The following is a 19,803-nucleotide window of genomic DNA, read 5'->3' on the forward strand; positions in this document are numbered from 1 at the left end:
TTTTTTTTTTTTTTTTTTGAGACGGAGTCTCGCGCTGTGTCACCCAGGCTGGAGTGCAGTGGCGCGATCTCGGCTCACTGCAAGCTCCGCCTCCCAGGTTCAGGCCATTCTCCTGCCTCAGCCTCCGAGTAGCTGGGACTACAGGCGCCCGCCACCACGCCCGGCTAGTTTTTTTGTATTTTTAGTAGAGACGGGGTTTCACCATGTTAGCCAGGATGGTCTCGATCTCCTGACCTCGTGATCCGCCCGCCTCGGCCTCCCAAAGTGCTGGGATTACAGGCTTGAGCCACCGCGCCCGGCCTACAAATTTTAATTTCTATAAAAAGGCCTGGGAAAAGGAATTTGATAGGAATTCCGTTGACTCTATAGAACAATCTGGGGAGAACTACCAACTTAACAATACTGTATCTCCCAAACCATAAAAGTGGAAATTTAGCTCAGTATTTTAGCTTTCAGTGCACAAGTCTGGCACTTTATTGTTAAATTTGTTCCTAAGTATTTTAGTCTCTCTAGTACTGTGTGATTGGAATTTTCTTAATGTCATTTTTGGCTTGTTGATTGCTAATATATAAAATACAACTGATTTATATGTTGATTTTATATCCTGCAACCCTGAAAACTCACTGGTCTGTAAGATTCTTCAAAATTTTATACACATAGGGCCAGGCATGGTGGCTCATGCCTGTAATCCCAGCACTTTGGGAGGCCAAGGCGGGCGGATCACCTGAGGTCAGGAGTTCAAGACCAGCGTGGCAAACATGGTAAAAATCCCATCTCTACTAAAAATACAAAAATAGCCGGGCGTGATGGGAGATGCCTGTAATCCCAGATACTCGGGAGGCTAAGGCAGAAGAATTGCTTGAACCCAGGAGGCGGATGTTGCAGTGAGTTGAGATGGCACCATTGCACTCCAGCCTCAGCAGCAGAGAGACCCTGTCTCTCAAAAAAAAAAAACCCAAAAGACACACACACAGACATATGTCTTTGCCAATGCTATGTCCTAGAATGATGGCATCACATTATTTTAACTGACTTTCTTGCATCACTGGAACTTTTAAAATAATTTTGTTTTTTAAAAAACTTTTTTTTTTTTTGAGATGGAGTGCAATGGCACGATCTTGGCTCACTGCAAGCTCCACCTCCCGGGTTCAAGCGATTCTCCTGCCTCAGCCTCCTCAGTAGCTTGGGACTACAGGCACGTGCCACCATGCCCAGCTAATTTTTGTATTTTTAGTAGAGACGGGGTTTCACCATTGTGGCCAGGATGGTTTCGATCTCTTGACCTTGTGATCTGCCGGCCTCAGCCTCCCAAAGTGCTGGGATTACAGGCACGAGCCACCACACGCGGCCGAAACTTTTTAAGATAGGATCTATGTTGTTCGAGCTGGATTCAAATTCCTGGGCTCAAGTGATCCTCCTACCTCAGCCTCCCAGGTAGCTGGGACTATAGGCATGTACTACTTTGTCCAGCTTCCAGCTCTGTCATCCAGGCAGTACAGCGGCACAATCTTGGCTCCTGGCAGCCTCGACCTCTGGAGCTCACGGGATCCTCCCACCTCATCCTCCCAAGTAGTTGGGACCACAGGTGGCACCACCATGCCCAGTTAATTTTTTTTTTTTTTTTTAATGTTACAGCAATGAGTCTGGGTACTTTTTGTATTTTTTTTGTAGAGATGGGTTTTGCCATGTTGCCCAGGTTGGTGACTTACAGAAGTTTAAAAAGTCCTTACTGTCCTGCAAAGATAGGGACTCTTTTTTTTTACCTAACAATACCATGAACACACCCACCAAAACTGACAATGCTTTCTGACATCTAATAGTCTCTGCTCAATTTTCCCCAAGTTTCTTCTTCTTGCAGTCGTGTCCCCACATCAGGGTCTGGACAGAGGCCACGCTGTGCACTGGGAGGCCACTGCCTCCATTTCCTCTTCTGTGCTTCGTGCCACTCAGGTGTTGAGGAGCAGGTGTTTTGCTGACAATGTCCTGTGTTCTGGATTTGCTGGGCTGATCCCTCCGGTGTCCTGTGAACCCTCTCCCATCCTCTGCCCTTCTTAGGCAGGATGAGCCCAGTTCGAGTTGTAGAGGCAGTGCTGGGGGCCTTCTGCTGCTTCACCTCATTGGACTTGTCTTCTGGTCCTACCTGTAGTGAGGTATGGTTGGTTTTGGGAAGCTGGGCTGGTCCGGTCCACCCATTATCAGTGGCCTCCTCAACTGTCAATTTTCACTGTTTCTCACATGCATCATTTTATTGGGCACTGCAAAATGCTGATTTTCTAATTTTGGGATTTTTTTGAGAAAGTCTTGCTCTTTTGCCTGGGCTGGAGTGCAGGGGCACACTCGTGGCTCACTGCAACCTCCGCCTCCTGGGTTCAAGTGATTCTCATGCCTGGGCCTCCCAAAGTGTTGGGGTTACGGGCGTGAGTCACCGTGCCTGGCCTGATTTTCTAATTATTTCTGTATTTCTTAGCTGGAGTTCTTTATTTTTTTTAAAAAGGACCCCCTGTCATCAATTGTTGCCCCAAAATTAAATACTTCATACAGAAAAGACAAATGCCTGATTCTTTCCTTTTGTTTCCCAAGTTTTGTAAGTCGGTGCCCTCACGGCTTCCAAGGCAAACATGGGGTTTCTTCCTTAAGCAGCAGCATCACCTCTTGGGTGCTGATATTTTCAAACAAGCTAAAAAAAAGGAATCTGAAGTCTTCAGATATCATTGAGAGTAACTTGAATTACTTATGAAGGGTTTATATACTAAATATATGCTCACATTAATTTTCATATATAGATATTAATTTACAAGTAATTAACATGCTACCACATTTTATAATTCACTTCAATAATGTGTAGAGATGACATAAAAATTAACTCTAGCCTACCTTAGGCTACATGATCACAGACAAGCTGATGTAATTAAAATGAAAAGATTTATTTCCTGGTACTTTCATGGCTTTATTTTTACATTAAAATCTTTCATGATGTATTATTTATTGCTATCTTTCACCAAATGGTTGGCCAGTCAATCCCAGGGCGACTTCTTAATAATAACAGCTAATACATGTAAACCATAAACATTTATGAAAATTATACACCCTCATATAAATTTCATTATAACATACATAAATTACAAAAGAAAGAAAAAGTCAACAAGGATATGGGGGAAGCCAAAAGGAATATAAACAAATGAACCTAACTATGTACAAATTATGCAAATCACATAATTTGCAGCAGGAGGTGGAAAGAAAGAAAGGAACTCATCTAGGCAACTTTTGAAACCAGTACTGTAGACGCTACAGGTCAAACACAAAAACAACAGTGCACAATTAAGGAAGGTGCCCTCCATAGTGACTGTGCCTCCTGGGGGCACAGGTTGAGCAGTTCACCTACAGCACTGACATGGCATAAGTGAATGTCGTGTCAATCTGAGAGCCAGGTTTACCCCTGTCACAGGAAGAAACTACACATAAGGAAAGGGGCAGGTGAGACAGGAACAGTAGGAACTGGACAGCTACAGAAACCAACGGGGGTAAATGCATAAGCACGTGTCACAGATCCACTTCCCAGCTCTGTCCCAGGAGGGCCCAGAAGCAACAAGCACAGCCAGTGCCCAGGTCTTGGTTGCTAAATCCCAGTCTCCAGTGAGGGAGGGCTCCCTGGAGAAGTAGCTGGGTCCAGAGCTGGGACAAGGAAAACCGAAGACATCCCAAAATAAGGAAGTGCTTAAATAAGGATGGGGCACAGGAGACAATCTCCAGGAGCGCCCAGTGGCCAAAGCATGACAGTATCAGATTACGACTCACAGACTCAAACAAACATCCCTTGAGTTCATACTGATACACACATCTAAAGAAATAAATGGTAGGTCAGGCGCAGTGGCTCATGCCTGCAATCCTAGCACTTTGGGAGGCCAAGGCGGGCGGATCACTTGAGCTCGAGAATTTGAGACCAGCCTGAGCAACATGAGGAAACCCCATCTCTACAAGAAATACAAAAACTTAGCTGTGCATGGTGGTGAGCACCTGTGGTTCTAGCTACTCGGGAGGCTGAGATGGAAGGACTACTTGAGTCCGGGAGGTCGAGGCTGCAGTGAGCCATGATTGAGCCACTGCACTGCAGCCTGAGCGACAGAGCAAGACCCTGTCTCAGAAAAAAAAAAGCTGGAGAAGGGACTGCTCTTTCTTAGAGATGAATTCCAATTAATAAACGTCAAAGGAATGAAGAAAATGCAAAAATCACCTTTGAAAACTAAGTTAATAATTACTGCATTGCAAGACCCACCAGTGGATGCTGAAATCGGTGGGTAGGCCGGGTGCGGTGGCTCACGCCTGTAATCCTAGCACCTTGGGAGGCCGAGGTGGGTGGATTGCCTGAGCTCAGGAGTTCAAGACCGGCCTGGGCAACATGGTGAAACCCCGTCTCTACTAAAAATACAAAAAAATTACCTGGGCATGGTGGCGTGTGCCTGTAATCCCAGCTGCTTGGGAGGCTGAGATGGGAATTGCTTGAAGCTGGGAGGCGGAGGTTGCAGTGAGCTGAGATTGTGCCACTGCACTCCAGCCTGGGTAACAGAGTGAGACTCCATCTCAAAAAAAAAAAAAAAAAAATTAGTGGGTAAAACTTGGAAGAGAAACAGACATTCACTTAGTCTGGAAGTATCTCCCCAAGGTATTGATGGATGACAAAGGGAAAACAGTAACTATGTAGTGGGGAAGCCCCGGCAGCCGCAACTGCCACCTGAACTAACACGACCAAGAGTTGGACAGACTGGCCGGGCGCGGTGGCTCACGCCTGTAATCCCAGCACTTTGGGAGGCCGAGACGGGTGGATCACGAGGTCAGGAGATCGAGACCATCCTGGCTAACATGGTGAAACCCCGTCTCTACTAAAAATACAAAAAACTAGCCGGGCGAGGTGGCGGACGCCTGTAGTCCCAGCTACTCGGGAGGCTGAGGCAGGAGAATGGCGTGAACCCGGGAGGCGGAGCTTGCAGTGAGCCGAGATCGCGCCACTGCACTCCAGCCTGGGCGACACAGCGAGACTCCGTCTCAAAAAAAAAAAAAAAAGAGCTGGACAGACTGACATTGCATATCTCCACTATGCATTGAGAAGAGGACATCCCAGCTGTGGTATTCATGCCAAAAAATAAACCAGCAGGGCATGGTGGCTCAGGCCTGTAATCCCAGCACTTTGGGAGGCCAAGGCAGATGGATCACAAGGTCAGGAGTTCAAGATCAGCCTGGCCAGCATGGTGAAACCTTGTCTCTACTAAAAATACAAAAATTAGCCAGGCGTGGTGTTGGGCGCCTGTAATCCCAGCTACTTGGGAGGCGGAGGCAGGAGAATCGCTTGAACCTGGGAGGCAGAGGTTGCAGTGAGCTGAGATCACACCACTGCACTCCAAATTGGGAGACAGAGTGAGACTCCATCTCAAAAAAAAAAACCAAAAAAACAAAAACCTTGTCCAGTCATAAGGTCGGAGTCCCCAATGCAAGGGACATTCTACGAAACAGCTGACAGTACCCTTCAAAAGTGTCAAGGTCATAAAAGACAAAAGCTTCTTTTCTATAAATCTGAATATAAAAATGGTAACATTTCAGGAAATTCGTAGTTAAACAGAGAAATAGACTGACATTAACAGGCTGTGTTGGGTGTGGTGGCTGACGCCTGTAATTCCAACACTTTGGGAGGCCAAGGCAGGAGGATCCCTACAGTGCAAGAAGAGTGCACGAGTTCGAGACCAACCTGGGGTGAGACCCCATCTATACAGTTTTAAAAATCAGCCAGGCGCGGTGGTGGGTGCCTGTAGTCCCAGCATAAGGAGGCTGAGGTGGGAGATCCCTTGATCCTGGGAGTTCCAGGATGCAGTTAGCTGTGTTTGTGCCACTGCACTCCAGCCTGGACATCAGAGGGAGACCTTGTCTCAAAACACAATTTTTAAAAATTTAGTTTTTAGTGTTTTTTTTTTTTTAAAGATACTGAGATGGTACTATGTCCATTTCAGGAAGAATATCATAGCACTTTTCAGACAAGTTTTTTTTTTTCTTTTTTTTTGAGACAGAGTCTCGCTCTGTCACCCCGGCTGGAGTGCAGTCGTGTGATTTTGGCTTACTGCAAGCTCTGCCTCCCGGTTTCATGCCATTCTCCTGCCTCAGCCTCCCAAGTAGCTGGGACTACAGGCACCCACCACCACGCCTGGCTAATTTTTTGTATTTTTAGTAGAGATGGTGTTTCACCGTGTTAGCCAGGATGGTCTCGATCTCCTGACTTTGTGATCTGCCTGCCTCAGCCTCCCAGTGTGCTGGAAATACAGGCGTGAGCCACCGTGCCTGGCCTGAGACAAGTTTTTCTATAAAACTTAATGACATAAGGTAATAGGAAGAGACATGATCCTCATCTTTATGTAACTGGAGTTCAGGTATTCATTATGCTCAACAAAATCAACCTTTTATGATGCTACCTTGTTGAATGTGATGAATGCCACTGATAATAGGAAATTTAATTCCATTTAGGATATGTGTGTTTCCAAGTAAAGTCCTTCTAAATCTGCCACGGTGGCGATTTATCCATGGTAACGTCTATTCAGTCCAGACATAAAAAAGATAGAGATTAAAGACATTTAAAAAAAAAGAATTACAAAGAAGAAACTGCAAAGCAAAATCACAATGAGATATTACTTCACACCCAGTAAGATGACTAAACTATAAAAGATGAGTGTTGGTGAGAATGTGGAGAAATTGGAACCCTCATACATTGCTGGTAGAAATAGAAAATGCTGCAGCTGCTTCGAAAAGTCTGGCAGTTCCTCAAAAAATTAAAGTTACCTCATGACCCAGCAATTCTACTCGAGAATTGAAAAGATGTTAATATAAAATGTATATAAAAATGTTCACAGCAGCATCATTCTTATAAAGTAATGGACTGGAGGCAACCCCAATGTCCATGAACAGATGAATAGACAAAAAAAAAAACGTGGTGTAGTCGGTCAAAAAAAGGAATAGTCTTAGACATAGTACAACACAGATGCACCTTAAAAACGCTGGCTGGGGGGCCGGACGCGGTGGCTCAAGCCTGTAATCCCAGCACTTTGGGAGGCCGAGACGGGCGGATCACGAGGTCAGGAGATCGAGACCATCCTGGCTAACACAGTGAAACCCCGTCTCTACTAAAAATACAAAAAACTTAGCCGGGCGAGGTGGCAGGCGCCTGTAGTCCCAGCTACTCGGGAGGCTGAGGCAGGAGAATGGCGTTGAACCCGGGAGGCGGAGCTTGCAGTGAGCTGAGATCCGGCCACTGCACTCCAGCCTGGGAGACAGAGCGAGACTCCGTCTCAAAAAAAAAAAAACAAAACAAAACAAAAAAAAAAACGCTGGCTGGGGATGGGCACGGTGGCTTACGCCTGTAATCCTAGCACTTTGGGAGGCCAAGACGGGCAGATCAGGAGATAGAGACCATCCTGGCTAACAGGGTGAAATGCCATCTCTACTAAAAACGTATTTGCCGGCCGTGGTGGTGGGTGCCTGTAGTCCCAGCTACTCAGGAGGCTGAGGCAGAATGGTGTGAACCCAGGAGATGGAGCTTGCAGTGAGCTAAGATTATGCCACTACACTCCAGCCTGGGAGACAGCGAGACTGTCTCAAAAAACAAAAACAAAAAACACTGGCTGGAAGCTGGGTGTGGTGGCTCATGCCTGTAATCCCAGCACTTTGGGAGGCCAAGGTAGGCAGATCACCTGAGGTCAGGAGTTCAAGACCAGACTAGCCAACATGGGGAAACTCCGTCTCTACTAAAAATACAGAAAATTAGTGGCTGGGCACAGTGGCTCACCCCTGTAATTCTAGCACTTTGGGAGGCCAAAGTGGGCAGATCACGAGGTCAAGAGATCGAGACCATCCTGGCTAACACAGTGGAACCCTGTTTCTACTAAAAATACAAAAAATTAGCCGGGCATGGTGGCAGGCGCCTATAGTCCCAGCTACTCAGGAGGCTGAGGCAGAAGAATGGCATGAACCCGGGAGGCGGAGCTTGCAAGGAGCTGAGACCATGCCACTGCACTCCAGCCTAGGTAACAGAGCGAGACTCCGTCTCAAAAAAAAAAAAAAGAAAAAAAAGAAAAAAAATTAACTGGGCATGGTGGCGGGTGCCTGTAATCCCAGCTTCTTGGGAAGCTGAGGTAGGAGAATCACTTGAACCCGGGAGGCAGAGGTTGCAGTGAGCCAAGATTGCACCATGGCACTCCAGCCCAGGTGAGAAGAGTGAAACTCCATCTCAAAAAACAAAGAAAAGAAAAAACAGCTTTGCTGCATGTGGCAGCATGTGCCTGTGGTCCCAGTTCCTTGGGAGGCTGAGGTGGGAAGATTGCTTGACCCCAGGATTTGCATTTACAGTAAGCTATGATTGAGCTACCACACTCCAGCCTAGTGACAGAGCGAGACCCTGTCTCAAAAAAAGAAACCTGGCCGGGTGCAGTGGCTCATGCCTGTAATCTCAGCACTTTGGGAGGCCCAGGTGGATGGATCATGAGGTAAGGAGATCGAGACCATCCTGGCTAACATGATGAAACCGTCTCTACTAAAAATACAAAAACAAAATTAGCTGGGCGTTGTGGTGGGCGCCTGTAGACCCAGCTACTTGGGAGGCTAAGGCAGGAGAATGTCTTGAGCCCAGGAGGCAGAGCTTGCGGTGAGCCGAGATTGCACCACTGCACTCCAGCCTGGGCAACAGAGCGCCTCCGTCTCAAAAAAAAGAAATCTATTATGTTAAGTCAAAGAAGGTAGATACTAATGACACTGATTTTATGAAATGTCCAGAATAGGCAAATCCAGAGACAAAATGAAGGTTAGTGGTTGCTGGGGCTAGGGAGTGACTGCTAGTGGGTAGGTTTTTTTTGTTGTTTTTTTTAAGATGGAGTTTCACTCTTGTTGCCCAGGCTGGACTGCAATGGCACAATCTTGGCTCACTGCAACCTCCACCTCCCAGGTTCAAGCAATTCTCCTGCCTCAGTCTCCCTAGTAGCTAGGATTACAGGCATGTGCCACCACGCCCGGCTAATTTTGCATTTTCAGTAAGAGACAGGGTTTCTCCATGTTGGTCAGGCCGGTCTCAAACTCCTGAGCTCAGGTGATCCGCCCGCCTCAGCCTCCCAAAGTGCTGGGATGACAGGCGTGAGCCGCCGCGCCTGGCCTAACTAGTGGGTAGGTTTTTTTTTCTGAAATTCGATGGTGGTGGATGTGTGACACGGTGAATACAGGGAAAGCCGCTGACCTGTGCAGTGACTTTAAGTGGGTGAACTTCATAATGTTAATTACATCTCAATAAAGCTCTTACTTCCGACAATCCTGCAGTAAGTAACGGCATTCTCCCCGGAGGGTCCTGGGAAGGCAATTTGGTTCGCACCAATGTGTACCAAATGGAACCACAAAGGGGTAAATACCCTTTTGTGATTACTGAATGCTACTTTCTGAACTAAAAAACTGGTTTTCTTTTTTGTACTTTTTATTGGGGGCTGGTGGGACAGGGTCTCACTGTATTGCCCAGGCTGGATTCAAATCTCTGGGCTTAAGCAATCTTCCCAAGTAGCTGGATTACAAGGAAACACCACCATACCCAGGTATAAACAAGTTTTAAGAACAGTTTAGGCTGGGTGTGGTGGCTCACAGTGGTTCACACCTGTAATCCCAGCACTTTGGGAGACTGAGGTGGGCACTTGAGGTCAGGAGTTTGAGACCAGCCTGACCAACATGGTGAAACTCCATCTCTATTAAAAATACAAAAATTAGCCGGGTGTGGTGGAGCACAGGTGGAGTCCCAGCTACTCAGGAGGCTGCAGGCTGAGGCGGAAGAATTGCTTGAATTTTGGAAGTGGAGGTTGCAGTGAGCTGAGATCACGCCACTGCACTCTAGCCTGGGTGATAGACTCTGTCTCAAAAAAAAAAAAGAAAGCACTTTGTATTTTATATATATGTATATATATGTGTACATATACGTATATGTCTCTGTGTGTGTGTGTATATATATTTTTTTGAAACGGAGTCTCACTCAGTCGCCAGGCTGGAGTGCAGTGGCACAATCTCAGCTCACTGCAACCTCCGACTCCCGGGTTCAAGCGATTCTCCTGCCTCAGCCTCCCGAGTAGCTAGGATTACAGGCATGCACCACCATGCCCAGCTAATTTTTGTATTTTTAGTAGAGACGGGGGTTTCACCATGTTGGCCAGGATGGTCTCAATCTTCTGACCTTGTGATTTGCCCTCCTTAGCCTCCCAGAGTGCTGGAATTACAGGCGTGAACCACCAAGACCGGCCTATATTTTATATATTTTTAAAACAAAACAGAAGTCAGTCTACTCCACGTCCTCTGCCTTCAGGAGTCATCTACATCGAGGCCCTCCATGCCGGGCCCCAGCCTGTGGCCTCCCCACACTGGCTGGCTCTTCCCCAGGCTAGACCACAACCTCTGGGTGATGTCCTCACAGGGCTCCTTCCTTCATGGCCTAGCAGGGGCCAGATATTAATGCCGTGTCAACTGCCCACCCTGGCCATGCTGGGGGCCTGGCTTGTTCTTGAGCTTTCCAAGTGTGTTCCCGCCATGGGACCTTTGCACCTGCCATTCTCTGCCAGTGAAGCTTCCCCCAATACCCATTTATTTATTGAGGGCAGGCCTGACCCTGAAGAACTAAGACTGGCCGGGTCCCGCCCGGCTCCTCCCTGGTCCCTTTGTTTTCTTCCACAGCCTTTTCACCATCTGACGTCTTGTATTTCACTGTCTTCTGTCTCTTCCTCATTAGAATGTGTGCTCTACCAGGACAGAGATTTCGTGTTTCATTCACTGCTGGTTTCCCTGGCACCTCAAATGGTGCCTGGAGTGCAGCAGGCTCCACGTATCTGTGGGGTAAGAAAATGAACTTCCTGCGGGGCACGGTGGCTCACGCCTGTAATCCCAGCACTTTGGGAGGCCGAGGCGGGCGGATCACGAGGTCAGGAGTTCCAGACCAGCCTGGCCAACACAGTGAAACCCTGTCGCTATTAAAAATACAAAAATTAGCTGGGCGTGGTGGCAGGCACCTGTAATCCCAGATACTCAGGAGGCTGAGGCAGGGGAATTGCTTGAATCAGGAAGATGAAGGTTTCAGTGCTCCCTCAAAAAAAAAAAAAAAAACCTCTAAAATGAAGGACTGTATTACTAGATTGCTGAGAGGATAAATGAAATGTATGTAGAACATCCAGCAGCGCTGCAGCCTCGGACACTGGCTGACCATTTGTGCAGCCTGAGAGAGGAGTGCTCTTGCAGCCTGTGTTCCCACCATGCCCCACACTCCACTCCCGTTAGGCTAGACTGCAACCTATCACTTGTATGTTTCCTGTATCAGACCATCAGTTCACTGCAGGTAAGAACCAAAAGTTTCTCATTTACATGACAACTCTGTTGCCAGATACAGACATAACCATCTCATGCGATCTGAAAGGATTTCTGAGAGCAACAATGTAGCCCCTTGACCCACAGGAGGCTGAACATGATTCAATTAGCTTCCTAGTCTAAACTGCTTGTTAGATCTCTGTGCACACCAGCCAAAAGCCAGAGCACCTGTGGGAGCTGCACGCTGACACCTGAGACCCTCTCCAAGGACCCCAGGCTGAAGACAGAGCTGGGCAGGCCATGAGCCACCCTGGAAGAGCTCCAAGTCCCACAGGAATGCTGCCTCTCCTGCCTGGGGCTGGCCAGTTCCTACTCTCAACCCATGCCGACCAGGGAAAGGGACCAGGAAGAACAGGGCTTCCCTTTTCTCCCCACATTTGAACACCCTGAGTGTAATCTGGCTTTGCCACCCTTCAGTCATATGTCCCATCTGGGTCAATCCCTGTGCTTTCTTTTTTTTCCAAGACAGCGTTGCACTCTTTTTCACCCAGGCTGGAGTGCAATGGCGCGATCCCGGTTCAAGCGGTTCTCCTGCCTCAGCCTCCGGAGTAGCTGGGATTACAGGCGCATGGCACCACGGAACCACAGGACTGCCAGAGGCAGAGAAGGTTCCCCGCGAGTGCCCATGGGGCAAAGGCTGTCAGTTCAGTTTGCTGGCTATAGCTTGCTGCCTGAGCAAAACATCACTCAGTCACCAGGTGGGGGGGCAGCAGGGCGCTGGGCAGTGTGGAGTGTCTGCCCTGCAAGGCCCTGTGCCCGGAGGACTGGCAGCACCCTTCAGGAGAGGACCAGACAGCCCAGCTGGCCAAGACCTCAGGTCTACTTGCTGTCTGTGCAGTCAGTGGAAAAGCCCGCTCCTGTCTCCTAAGCCCCCCAATGGGACGATAAATTAAATAGTCCTCTAGCCTTGGAAGTAAGGTTTTGTGTTTTATGAATAAGGAAATGAAGGCTGGGTACGATGAGGCTCAGCCCAGCTACCTGACCTGCTGCCCACCAAAAGCCCCAGTGGCTTCTAGACCCAGCCTCTACCCTAGTTATAAATGGCCAGCCCTGCCCCCACCCCAGGAACAGAATCAGGTCATTCTCCTTTGACCACTCGGCAGCACCTGCCTCAAAGACCCACCACTGGACCCCCAGCAAATGCCAGCTATTGCTTCTATGACATCATTTTCTCTACTTCCATAACCTCCAACCCTCCCAAGACCATGCCACATGTGGACACTACCTCAACGTGTCCACGTGCTATCAGCTGACAAACTGGAGAGGTCTGGCTCTAGGCAGTGCTCTCCTGTGGGCCAGCTGGTGCCTCTGCCCAGCCTGTCCCATGCGGAGCACTCCAGATGCTGACAGCCCTCAGCAACGACACCTACCCACCCAGTCCCCCAAGGCCTCATGATACTTCATTCCCATGCCCCTCACTCCTGAGAATGCCAGTAAGCCCCAAACGCCAGTAAGTCATTCCTCCCTCCAAATGCCTGTTACATCACTACTGCACAACCAAAGCAGTACTGCCTGTCAGTCCTGGCATTTGTCACACCCTGCAGAGGCTGATCATACCAGTCCACCAGGTGCCCTCTCCACTTCCTAAGCAGCAGGGAGCCAGTCCTAGCATGGCCCCAGAGAGCAGCCCCCCTGCCTGGCATGAGCCTGCTCAGGTCTTGCTCCAACACTGAGGCCAGGCCAAGGGCACCTGCTTGGGGATAACCTGATTCCAACTCACTGAACTGATGACATTTTCCTGTCACATTCACAGCAACTAAAGCTAGGTACTTAGTAATCCTTTCTCCTGCTAGACTGGGCTTCTGGAAGGGCCAAGATTAGTCATCCTGCTCATCTGGGTTTCTAGACTGTGGCCCTGGCTGGCATGGGGCAAGCTGCTTAGATGGCAGCTGCTGACCTGTAGTGACATCTGTGACCAACAGTGAAAGGGCCACCCTTAGTCACACTCCCCTGCCCATGACTCAGCCAGGTCCATCCCAGCATGGAAGCAAGCTTAGCCTGGGATGTGTGCCCGCAGGAGCCGCTGGTGCAGGGAAAGGTTTCTGCAGACACGGCGTATATTCCTGTCTGTCTCTCCACTACCACTACCCACTGCCCTGGTCTTCTGTACATCCCAGCAGTGGGACAGTGGCGTCAGGCAAAACTCGGGAGCTTCCTTGTCCCCCTTCCCATCTCATTCTCAAAGTGCTGTCACCAATCCAGCATCGGGGGCATAAGGCTTTCTCTCCACTGCCCAGCTTGGAGTGCAGCGGCACGATAATGGCTCACAGCAGCCTCGACCTCCAGGGCTCAAGCGATCCTCCCACCTCAGCCTTTAGACTAGCTGAGACTACAGGAGCATGCCACCACACCCAGCTAATTTTTGTATTTTTAGTAGAGACGGGGTGTTGCCATGTTGCCTAGGCTGGTCTCCAACTTCTGGGCTCAAGAGATCCTCCTGCCCTGACCTCCCAAAAGTGCTGGGATTACAGGTATCAGGCGTTGCCCTACTCTTTTTTGAGACGGAGTTTTACTCTTGTTGCCCAGACTGGAGTGCAATGGCACAATCTCAGCTCACTGCAACCTCCACCTCCCCGGTTCAGGCGATTCTCTTGCCTCAGCCTCCCGAGTAGCTGGGATTACAGGCATGCGCCACCACACCCAGCTAATTTTGTATTTTTAGTAGCGACGCGGTTTCGCCATGTTGGTCAGGCTGCTCTTAAACTCCTGACCTCAGGTGATCCGCCTGCCTCAGCCTCCCAAAGTGCTGGGGATTACAGGTGTAAGCCACCACGCCCAGCCGCCCCACTCTTTTTTTTTTTTTTTTTTTTGAGACGGAGTCTCGCTCTGTCGCCCAGGCTGGAGTGCAGTGGCCGGATCTCAGCTCACTGCAAGCTCCGCCTCCTGGGTTTACGCCATTCTCCTGCCTCAGCCTCCCGAGTAGCTGGGACTACAGGTGCCCGCCACCACGCCCGGCTAGTTTTTTGTACTATTTAGTAGAGACGGGGTTTCACCGTGTTCGCCAGGATGGTCTCGATCTCTTGACCTCGTGATCCGCCCGTCTCGGCCTCCCAAAGTGCTGGGATTACAGGCTTGAGCCACCGCGCCCGGCCGCCGCCCCACTCTTAAATGGACAGATTGTCACAGCTTCCACCAGTCACTTCATCAAATACACAACTAAGAGAGAATCCTCATACCTTGCTCTGTGGCAACGTTAAAAAAAAAAAATAGAAAAACAAAGGAATTACACTACAAAGTCAAAACTGCTGAATCCACGTTTCTCTGAAAACCAGAGTATCAGAAAGGAAGGAATAGCCCAGAGATGCTCTGGCTGTGGGAAGTCTGTGGACAGCACACAGGGCAGCCCGCCCCACCCCAACCTCCCCTCACCTGGAGGCACAGGCACAAGGGTCAACAGGTGGCTCCGGGCAAAGGTGTCCTCCCACCTGGTGAGTTAGAGAGGAAGGCGTTAGGTGTGAGGCAGGAAAGAGAATGAGAAAGGAAGCAGGCAGCTTCGACCCTCCAGGAGTGGGGACCCCCCACCACCCCCACAACCCATGCCAGTGTCAGGCGTCCAACACCAGATGGGGCTGCACCCTCCATCCCCAACTCAGGTTCCCCCCCACCAGCTGGACAGACACCAAAGTCCTAGCCCAGGCTTGGACTCCAACAGTGGGACGAATCAAACAGTTCCAGTTCTACACACATTTCTATTTTATTATGGAAAAGGTGGAAACGCCACCTTCTCCACAACAGCAACCGGTAAAATTTATCCCAAAAATAACTCGGTACAAAACAGGTCTGTTTCAGAATTTAAAAAAAAAAAAAAAGGAAAAAAAAAAAAAACCTTTACATGAGTTTTTAAATCCTATTTTAAAACATAAAAGAAACAAATCCATCATTGGCCGCACAGCCCCAGCTACCGCCCACCCCCGACCAGGGAGCAAGAGGAAACGCCTGGGTCCTGTTCCACACGCGGATTTGCCGGTCTGTTTAACTGGTGTCCATCTGAAACACAGAGGAAAAAGAGGCTCGCATTCACAGAAGGTCTGCTCCCCACTGTGGCTTCGACCGGGCCCCCAGCTGGCTCCCCCGGGACTCACTCTCGCATTATAGGCGTCCAGCTGGGCATCCAGCTCCTCTGCCGAAAGCTGCTGCTTTGAATTTCTGCCGGCACCTCTGCCTCTTCCACGGGCGCCTCCACGGGTGCCCCTCCGAGTGCCTCCACCGCCACCAAAACCTCCAGCGCCACGGTTTCTAGTCATGCCACCTCTGTTTACGCTAGCAAGGAAAACGAAACCGTTTGCATAGCTGGAAGAACCCCAAGGGCGATACAGCTACACCCTAGGCCAACACCCTTCCCCAGAGGCCCCGGAAGTCACCTCTGTGCAGGTCTCCGCTGTGTATCAATCTGTGATGTGACAAGCTGAATGTTCATGGGGCGGCCTGCGGCAAAGAATACAAGAGGGCACGTTCTAATGAGAGGCTCTGAAACCTACCCAGCTGGCACCACACCCTGGTCTCCATGCAAACACTGGAAAGGGCCTCTGTGTGTCTCAAATGCCCCCGACAAGGGAAATGGCCTGGAGATACTGGTGGGAGAACAAAATGGCAAGGAAGCAACCCCACCAACACCTCCTCATCCTTCTCAGTCCAGACTGGGTGGGCTGCTTGCTGAGGTGTCAGGGTGCTCGTGGGTGGAGAGGTGTGGGTGACCTGACGAAGAAGAACCGGTACCTTTGTCTTTACGACTACAGCCCCGCACTCAGAGGTGTACTATGGCGGTTCTGAGAAGGCTTCACAGAAGTGAATCTTCCGGAAGGAGCTGAAGGAGGGGAGGGATGTAGCTTGCTGGATGGGGGTTCACAAGAGGTTGGTCCAGATGTGTGGGGCAGCATGAGAGGTGGCAGATGGAAGAGAGAGACAAAGGGGCAAATGCAAAGTGTCCTCAGCCACAGGGGTACCCCATTTTCCTACCTGGACAGGTGCCAGCCCCAAACTCCACAAGCCCCACAGTCAGCGTGGGTCCACCCCCAGACTCACCATCCAGAGGGACACCGTTGTACTGTTTCATGGCCTTCAGGGCATCTGCCTTCCGCTCAAAGTGCACGTCTGCTGTTCCTAAGCTGCGGCCAGAGCGATCATAGTGCACAGCCGCCTTCTTCAGCGTTCCAAATTCAGCAAAGAGTTCCTGGGAGTTGCAAAGAGCAGTTGTCAGAAAAGCAACAGAACTGGGTTCCTTCTGGTGGCCCAGGGACAGGCCCTGGAAGCGTGAGTTGCTTTGGGGGTGGTTCCCTGGGAGGCAGGACAGTGGTAACGGGAAATGAGGGAAGGGTGGGGCAGAAGGGACAGCAACTTCCAAGAGCACCTGGGTCTGAGGGCTCCTGCCATTGTGGGGACCTGACACGTGTACCATGATGCAGATAGAGGAAGTCGCAAAGCCCACTAGCAAGGGGCACAAAATTAAGCCACTATCCTCCTCAACGAAGGAAAATTTACAACACACCCAAGGGCTGTTCCAAGAAACGGTAAAGGCCAAGATCAAGAGCAAGAGCAAGGGAAGCAGTCCGATATCAGACCAGCTTGAAGGGCCTGTAGATTCGGGAGCCCTGACCCCAGCCCCTCCCCCAGAGGCAGATTCTGGCTCACCTTTCCCTCTCCTCCTACTCAAGCCTGCCGCAAAGTCTGAAGTCAAGCGCTGCCATGGAAACTGCCCTGACCTCAGGCAGGCTGGGAGTTGGAGAGGGAACCCAGAGTGTGGGGATACTCCGGCCGCAGGCACACAGCGGGAACTGGAGTTCACCAAAAGCGGTTTCCAGTGGATGCTAGAAACCACCTTAAAAAAAGTGTTGAGACACTGTGAGTGCTCACTGGCCCTACTCTGTCCTCCCAAGGCGAATGGCTGGGCTGTGGGCAACTGAACCCTGCCCAGCCATCTCCAAAACTGATTCCCAAAAAATCATTTCTTAACCAGAAAACAAGTTTAAATGCCATTGGGATTCAATTTTTCTTTTTTTAAAAAAGAAAAGCTTCAACCAAAGATGGGCTTGAGAATCATGTCACTGAAGGGACACGGGGGTGGGGAGTGATAAAACCGCAGCGTACAACGTCTTTATAAGACAATACTCGAGGCAGACAGAGCCAGAAAATCACACAGGCTTCCTGTGCTTCATAAGGTCCATAAAAAAGATTATTTTTCTCACATTAACCCACTAAAAGGGGCACAAAATTTAAAGAGCAACTGGGCTGGGTTAAACAGCCAACAACCACTCACATTTGATCAGTCTTGGTCCCTGTTAGAAACTGGAAGCCCTGGCTGGGGATGTTCACTCACAGAACCCATCTTCAGACTATCAGCAGCAGTTCCTGAGGCTCGGCTAGGCTCGCACCTGCCTGCGGACTGAGCCCGGCTTTACTAGAGCTAGGTCTGTCCTGCAGCCCTTGAGAGCTGGGAGCGCTCCCTTCGCTAAGGCGGGAAGGGGACTCAGGGCCCCATCCCCCAAATCACGATCGGTCCTGTGCAGGGCGAACGGCTCACCGAGAAGCCCTCGTCTCTTACCTGAATATCGGCGTCTGAAACTCCAAAATCCAGATTGGACACCAGCAGTTTCCCACCCGTCTCCACGCCGGCACCACCCCCGAAGCCACTGTCGAAAAGATCGTGCTGCCACTTGTCGGGAAGTTGTTTTGGCTGAAGAAAAAAACCGCAACAACAGCAGATCCGTGAGTCTCCGTCCAGGCCTTTCCTGGCCCTCACGGCTACTCCGGACCCTTCCTCTTCCCGGCCTGAGCGGATCCGGCCGAGACGGGGCCGCCAGCGCTCCCTCCGGCGCAGCAGCTGCCCCAGCCCGAGGCGGCACGGTCCCACCGCGGCCGCACAACTTCAGTTCCCTTCGACTAACTTCCCGCCGCCGGTGCCGCGCCCAGCGTCCCCTCCTCTCCTGCCGCCACGAGGCCCCGGCGGCCGGAACAGACAAAGAGCCGGGACGGGTCTCAGCCTCCGAGACCGGGCCCCGAAAGAACGATCTCGCTCCCGCCCACCACCCCCTCCGCGCCCACACGCACCCTCCGGACCTCCGGGCGGCCGCTCCACCGGCCCTATCTGTCCGCCGGCCCGGGTCTCCACCGCGAGACGCCCCGGCCCCGGCTGGTCCCCTCCCGCTCTCCGGCGCGGCCGGCCTCAGCACTCACCCTGCTGTAGGGCGCCGGTCGGTTCCTGCCGCCTCCGCCGGCCGCGCCGCGGGCGATGGCCGGCCGGTTCCGGATGGGCCCGCCGCCTCGACTCACTCGCGCGGCGGCCTGCGCCCCACCACCGCGACCGCCCTGGGAGCCGGCCCGGCCGCGGCCCCGGCCCCCGCCGCGGCCGCCTCGTTGGCTCCGGTTCAGTTTAATGATGTCGTCCAGAGACATGTCCATTTTGTCGGCCATGGCGGGCGCGGAATCGGGCATCGGCTCGAGCCCGCGCGTCAGCACGCCGGCGCGTCACTTCCGGCGCCGCGTGAGGCCTTCCGGTGCCACGGCCTCGGAGCGACTGCTGATTGGCCGCCGGCGGACGGCTGCGCGCGCGGGACGGGGTGAGGCGGGAAGGCGCGTGCGCACTGGCTCGCGGGACTCGGCGGGCGCTGCTGAGGGAGCCGGGCCGCGACTGAGGTCGTTTTTATACCTTCCCGCGCGGACGCCGGCGCTGCCAACGGAAGGGCGGGCAGGGCGGCGCGTGATTAGGTTGGCGAAGGTGCGAGGGCGCAGGGGGTGGGGCGGCAGCTTTGGGGGCGGAGCCTGCGCGCCCCTCCCTCCCCGCACGCCCCGCCCGATCGCCCTGGGCTGGGGGCGCTGGGGGCCCTGCGGGCGCGGCGGGTGCCCGGTAGCCGCTGGGAGTCCTTGTTTCCGCTCCCGCCCAGGACTGTGCGCTCGGCTCGCGGCGGGGTCCAGCGGACGCGGCCTCGGCGGGCAACAGCCGCCGCAGACGAGCTGCGGGTTGGTGGTTTGGTCCCCACCTGCAGACCCCCGAGTCTGCACTCTCACAATTTGCTAGTGATATCCTTTACAAGTTTTCATGCGCGGTCACGCCTGCAATCCCAGCGCTTTGCGAGGCCGAGGCAAGAGGTTCGCTTCAGCCCAGCAGTTTGAGACCAGCTGGGGCAACATAGTGAGACCCCATCTCTTAAAAAAAAAATTAGTTGGGCCGGGCGCGGTGGCTCAAGCCTGTAATCCCAGCACTTTGGGAGGCCGAGACGGGCGGATCACGAGGTCGGGAGATCGAGACCATCCTGGCGAACACGGTGAAACCCCGTCTCTACTAAAAAAATACAAAAAACTAGCCGGGCGAGGTGGCGGGCGCCTGTAGTCCCAGCTACTCGGGAGGCTGAGGCAGGAGAATGGCGTGAACCCGGGAGGCGGAGCTTGCAGTGAGCTGAGATC

General features: G+C 51.7%; 2 protein-coding genes across 10 annotated transcripts in view; one reads left to right on the forward strand and one right to left on the reverse strand.

Moving 5' to 3' along the window:
- Nucleotides 1-15,075: 15,075 nt before the first annotated feature.
- Nucleotides 15,076-18,970, reverse strand: ALYREF (Aly/REF export factor). Its single transcript, XM_025362145.1, has 6 exons — nt 18,577-18,970; nt 17,945-18,076; nt 16,429-16,576; nt 15,768-15,831; nt 15,489-15,666; nt 15,076-15,393 (listed from the first exon to the last, which is right to left on the reverse strand). Exons 1-6 carry the CDS (start codon nt 18,832-18,834, stop codon nt 15,379-15,381), a joined length of 795 nt encoding a protein of 264 aa, XP_025217930.1. The 5' UTR covers nt 18,835-18,970; the 3' UTR covers nt 15,076-15,378.
- ANAPC11 (anaphase promoting complex subunit 11) overlaps nt 18,046-19,803 on the forward strand; it is a 9,299-nt gene continuing 7,541 nt past the window's right edge. For 2 of the 9 annotated variants that reach the window (XM_025362151.1, XM_025362150.1), the window contains exon 1: nt 18,972-19,117. The gene's annotated coding sequence lies outside the window, so the exon portion shown is untranslated. Of the gene's footprint in view, nt 18,109-18,971; nt 19,118-19,179; nt 19,360-19,803 lie in introns of those variants that run through there. The other 7 variants (XM_025362152.1, XM_025362153.1, XM_025362154.1 and 4 more) reach the window with 4 other exon arrangements.

The sequence above is a fragment of the Theropithecus gelada genome, chromosome 16, assembly GCF_003255815.1.
Source record: "Theropithecus gelada isolate Dixy chromosome 16, Tgel_1.0, whole genome shotgun sequence".
Classification (NCBI taxonomy): Eukaryota; Metazoa; Chordata; class Mammalia; order Primates; family Cercopithecidae; genus Theropithecus; species Theropithecus gelada.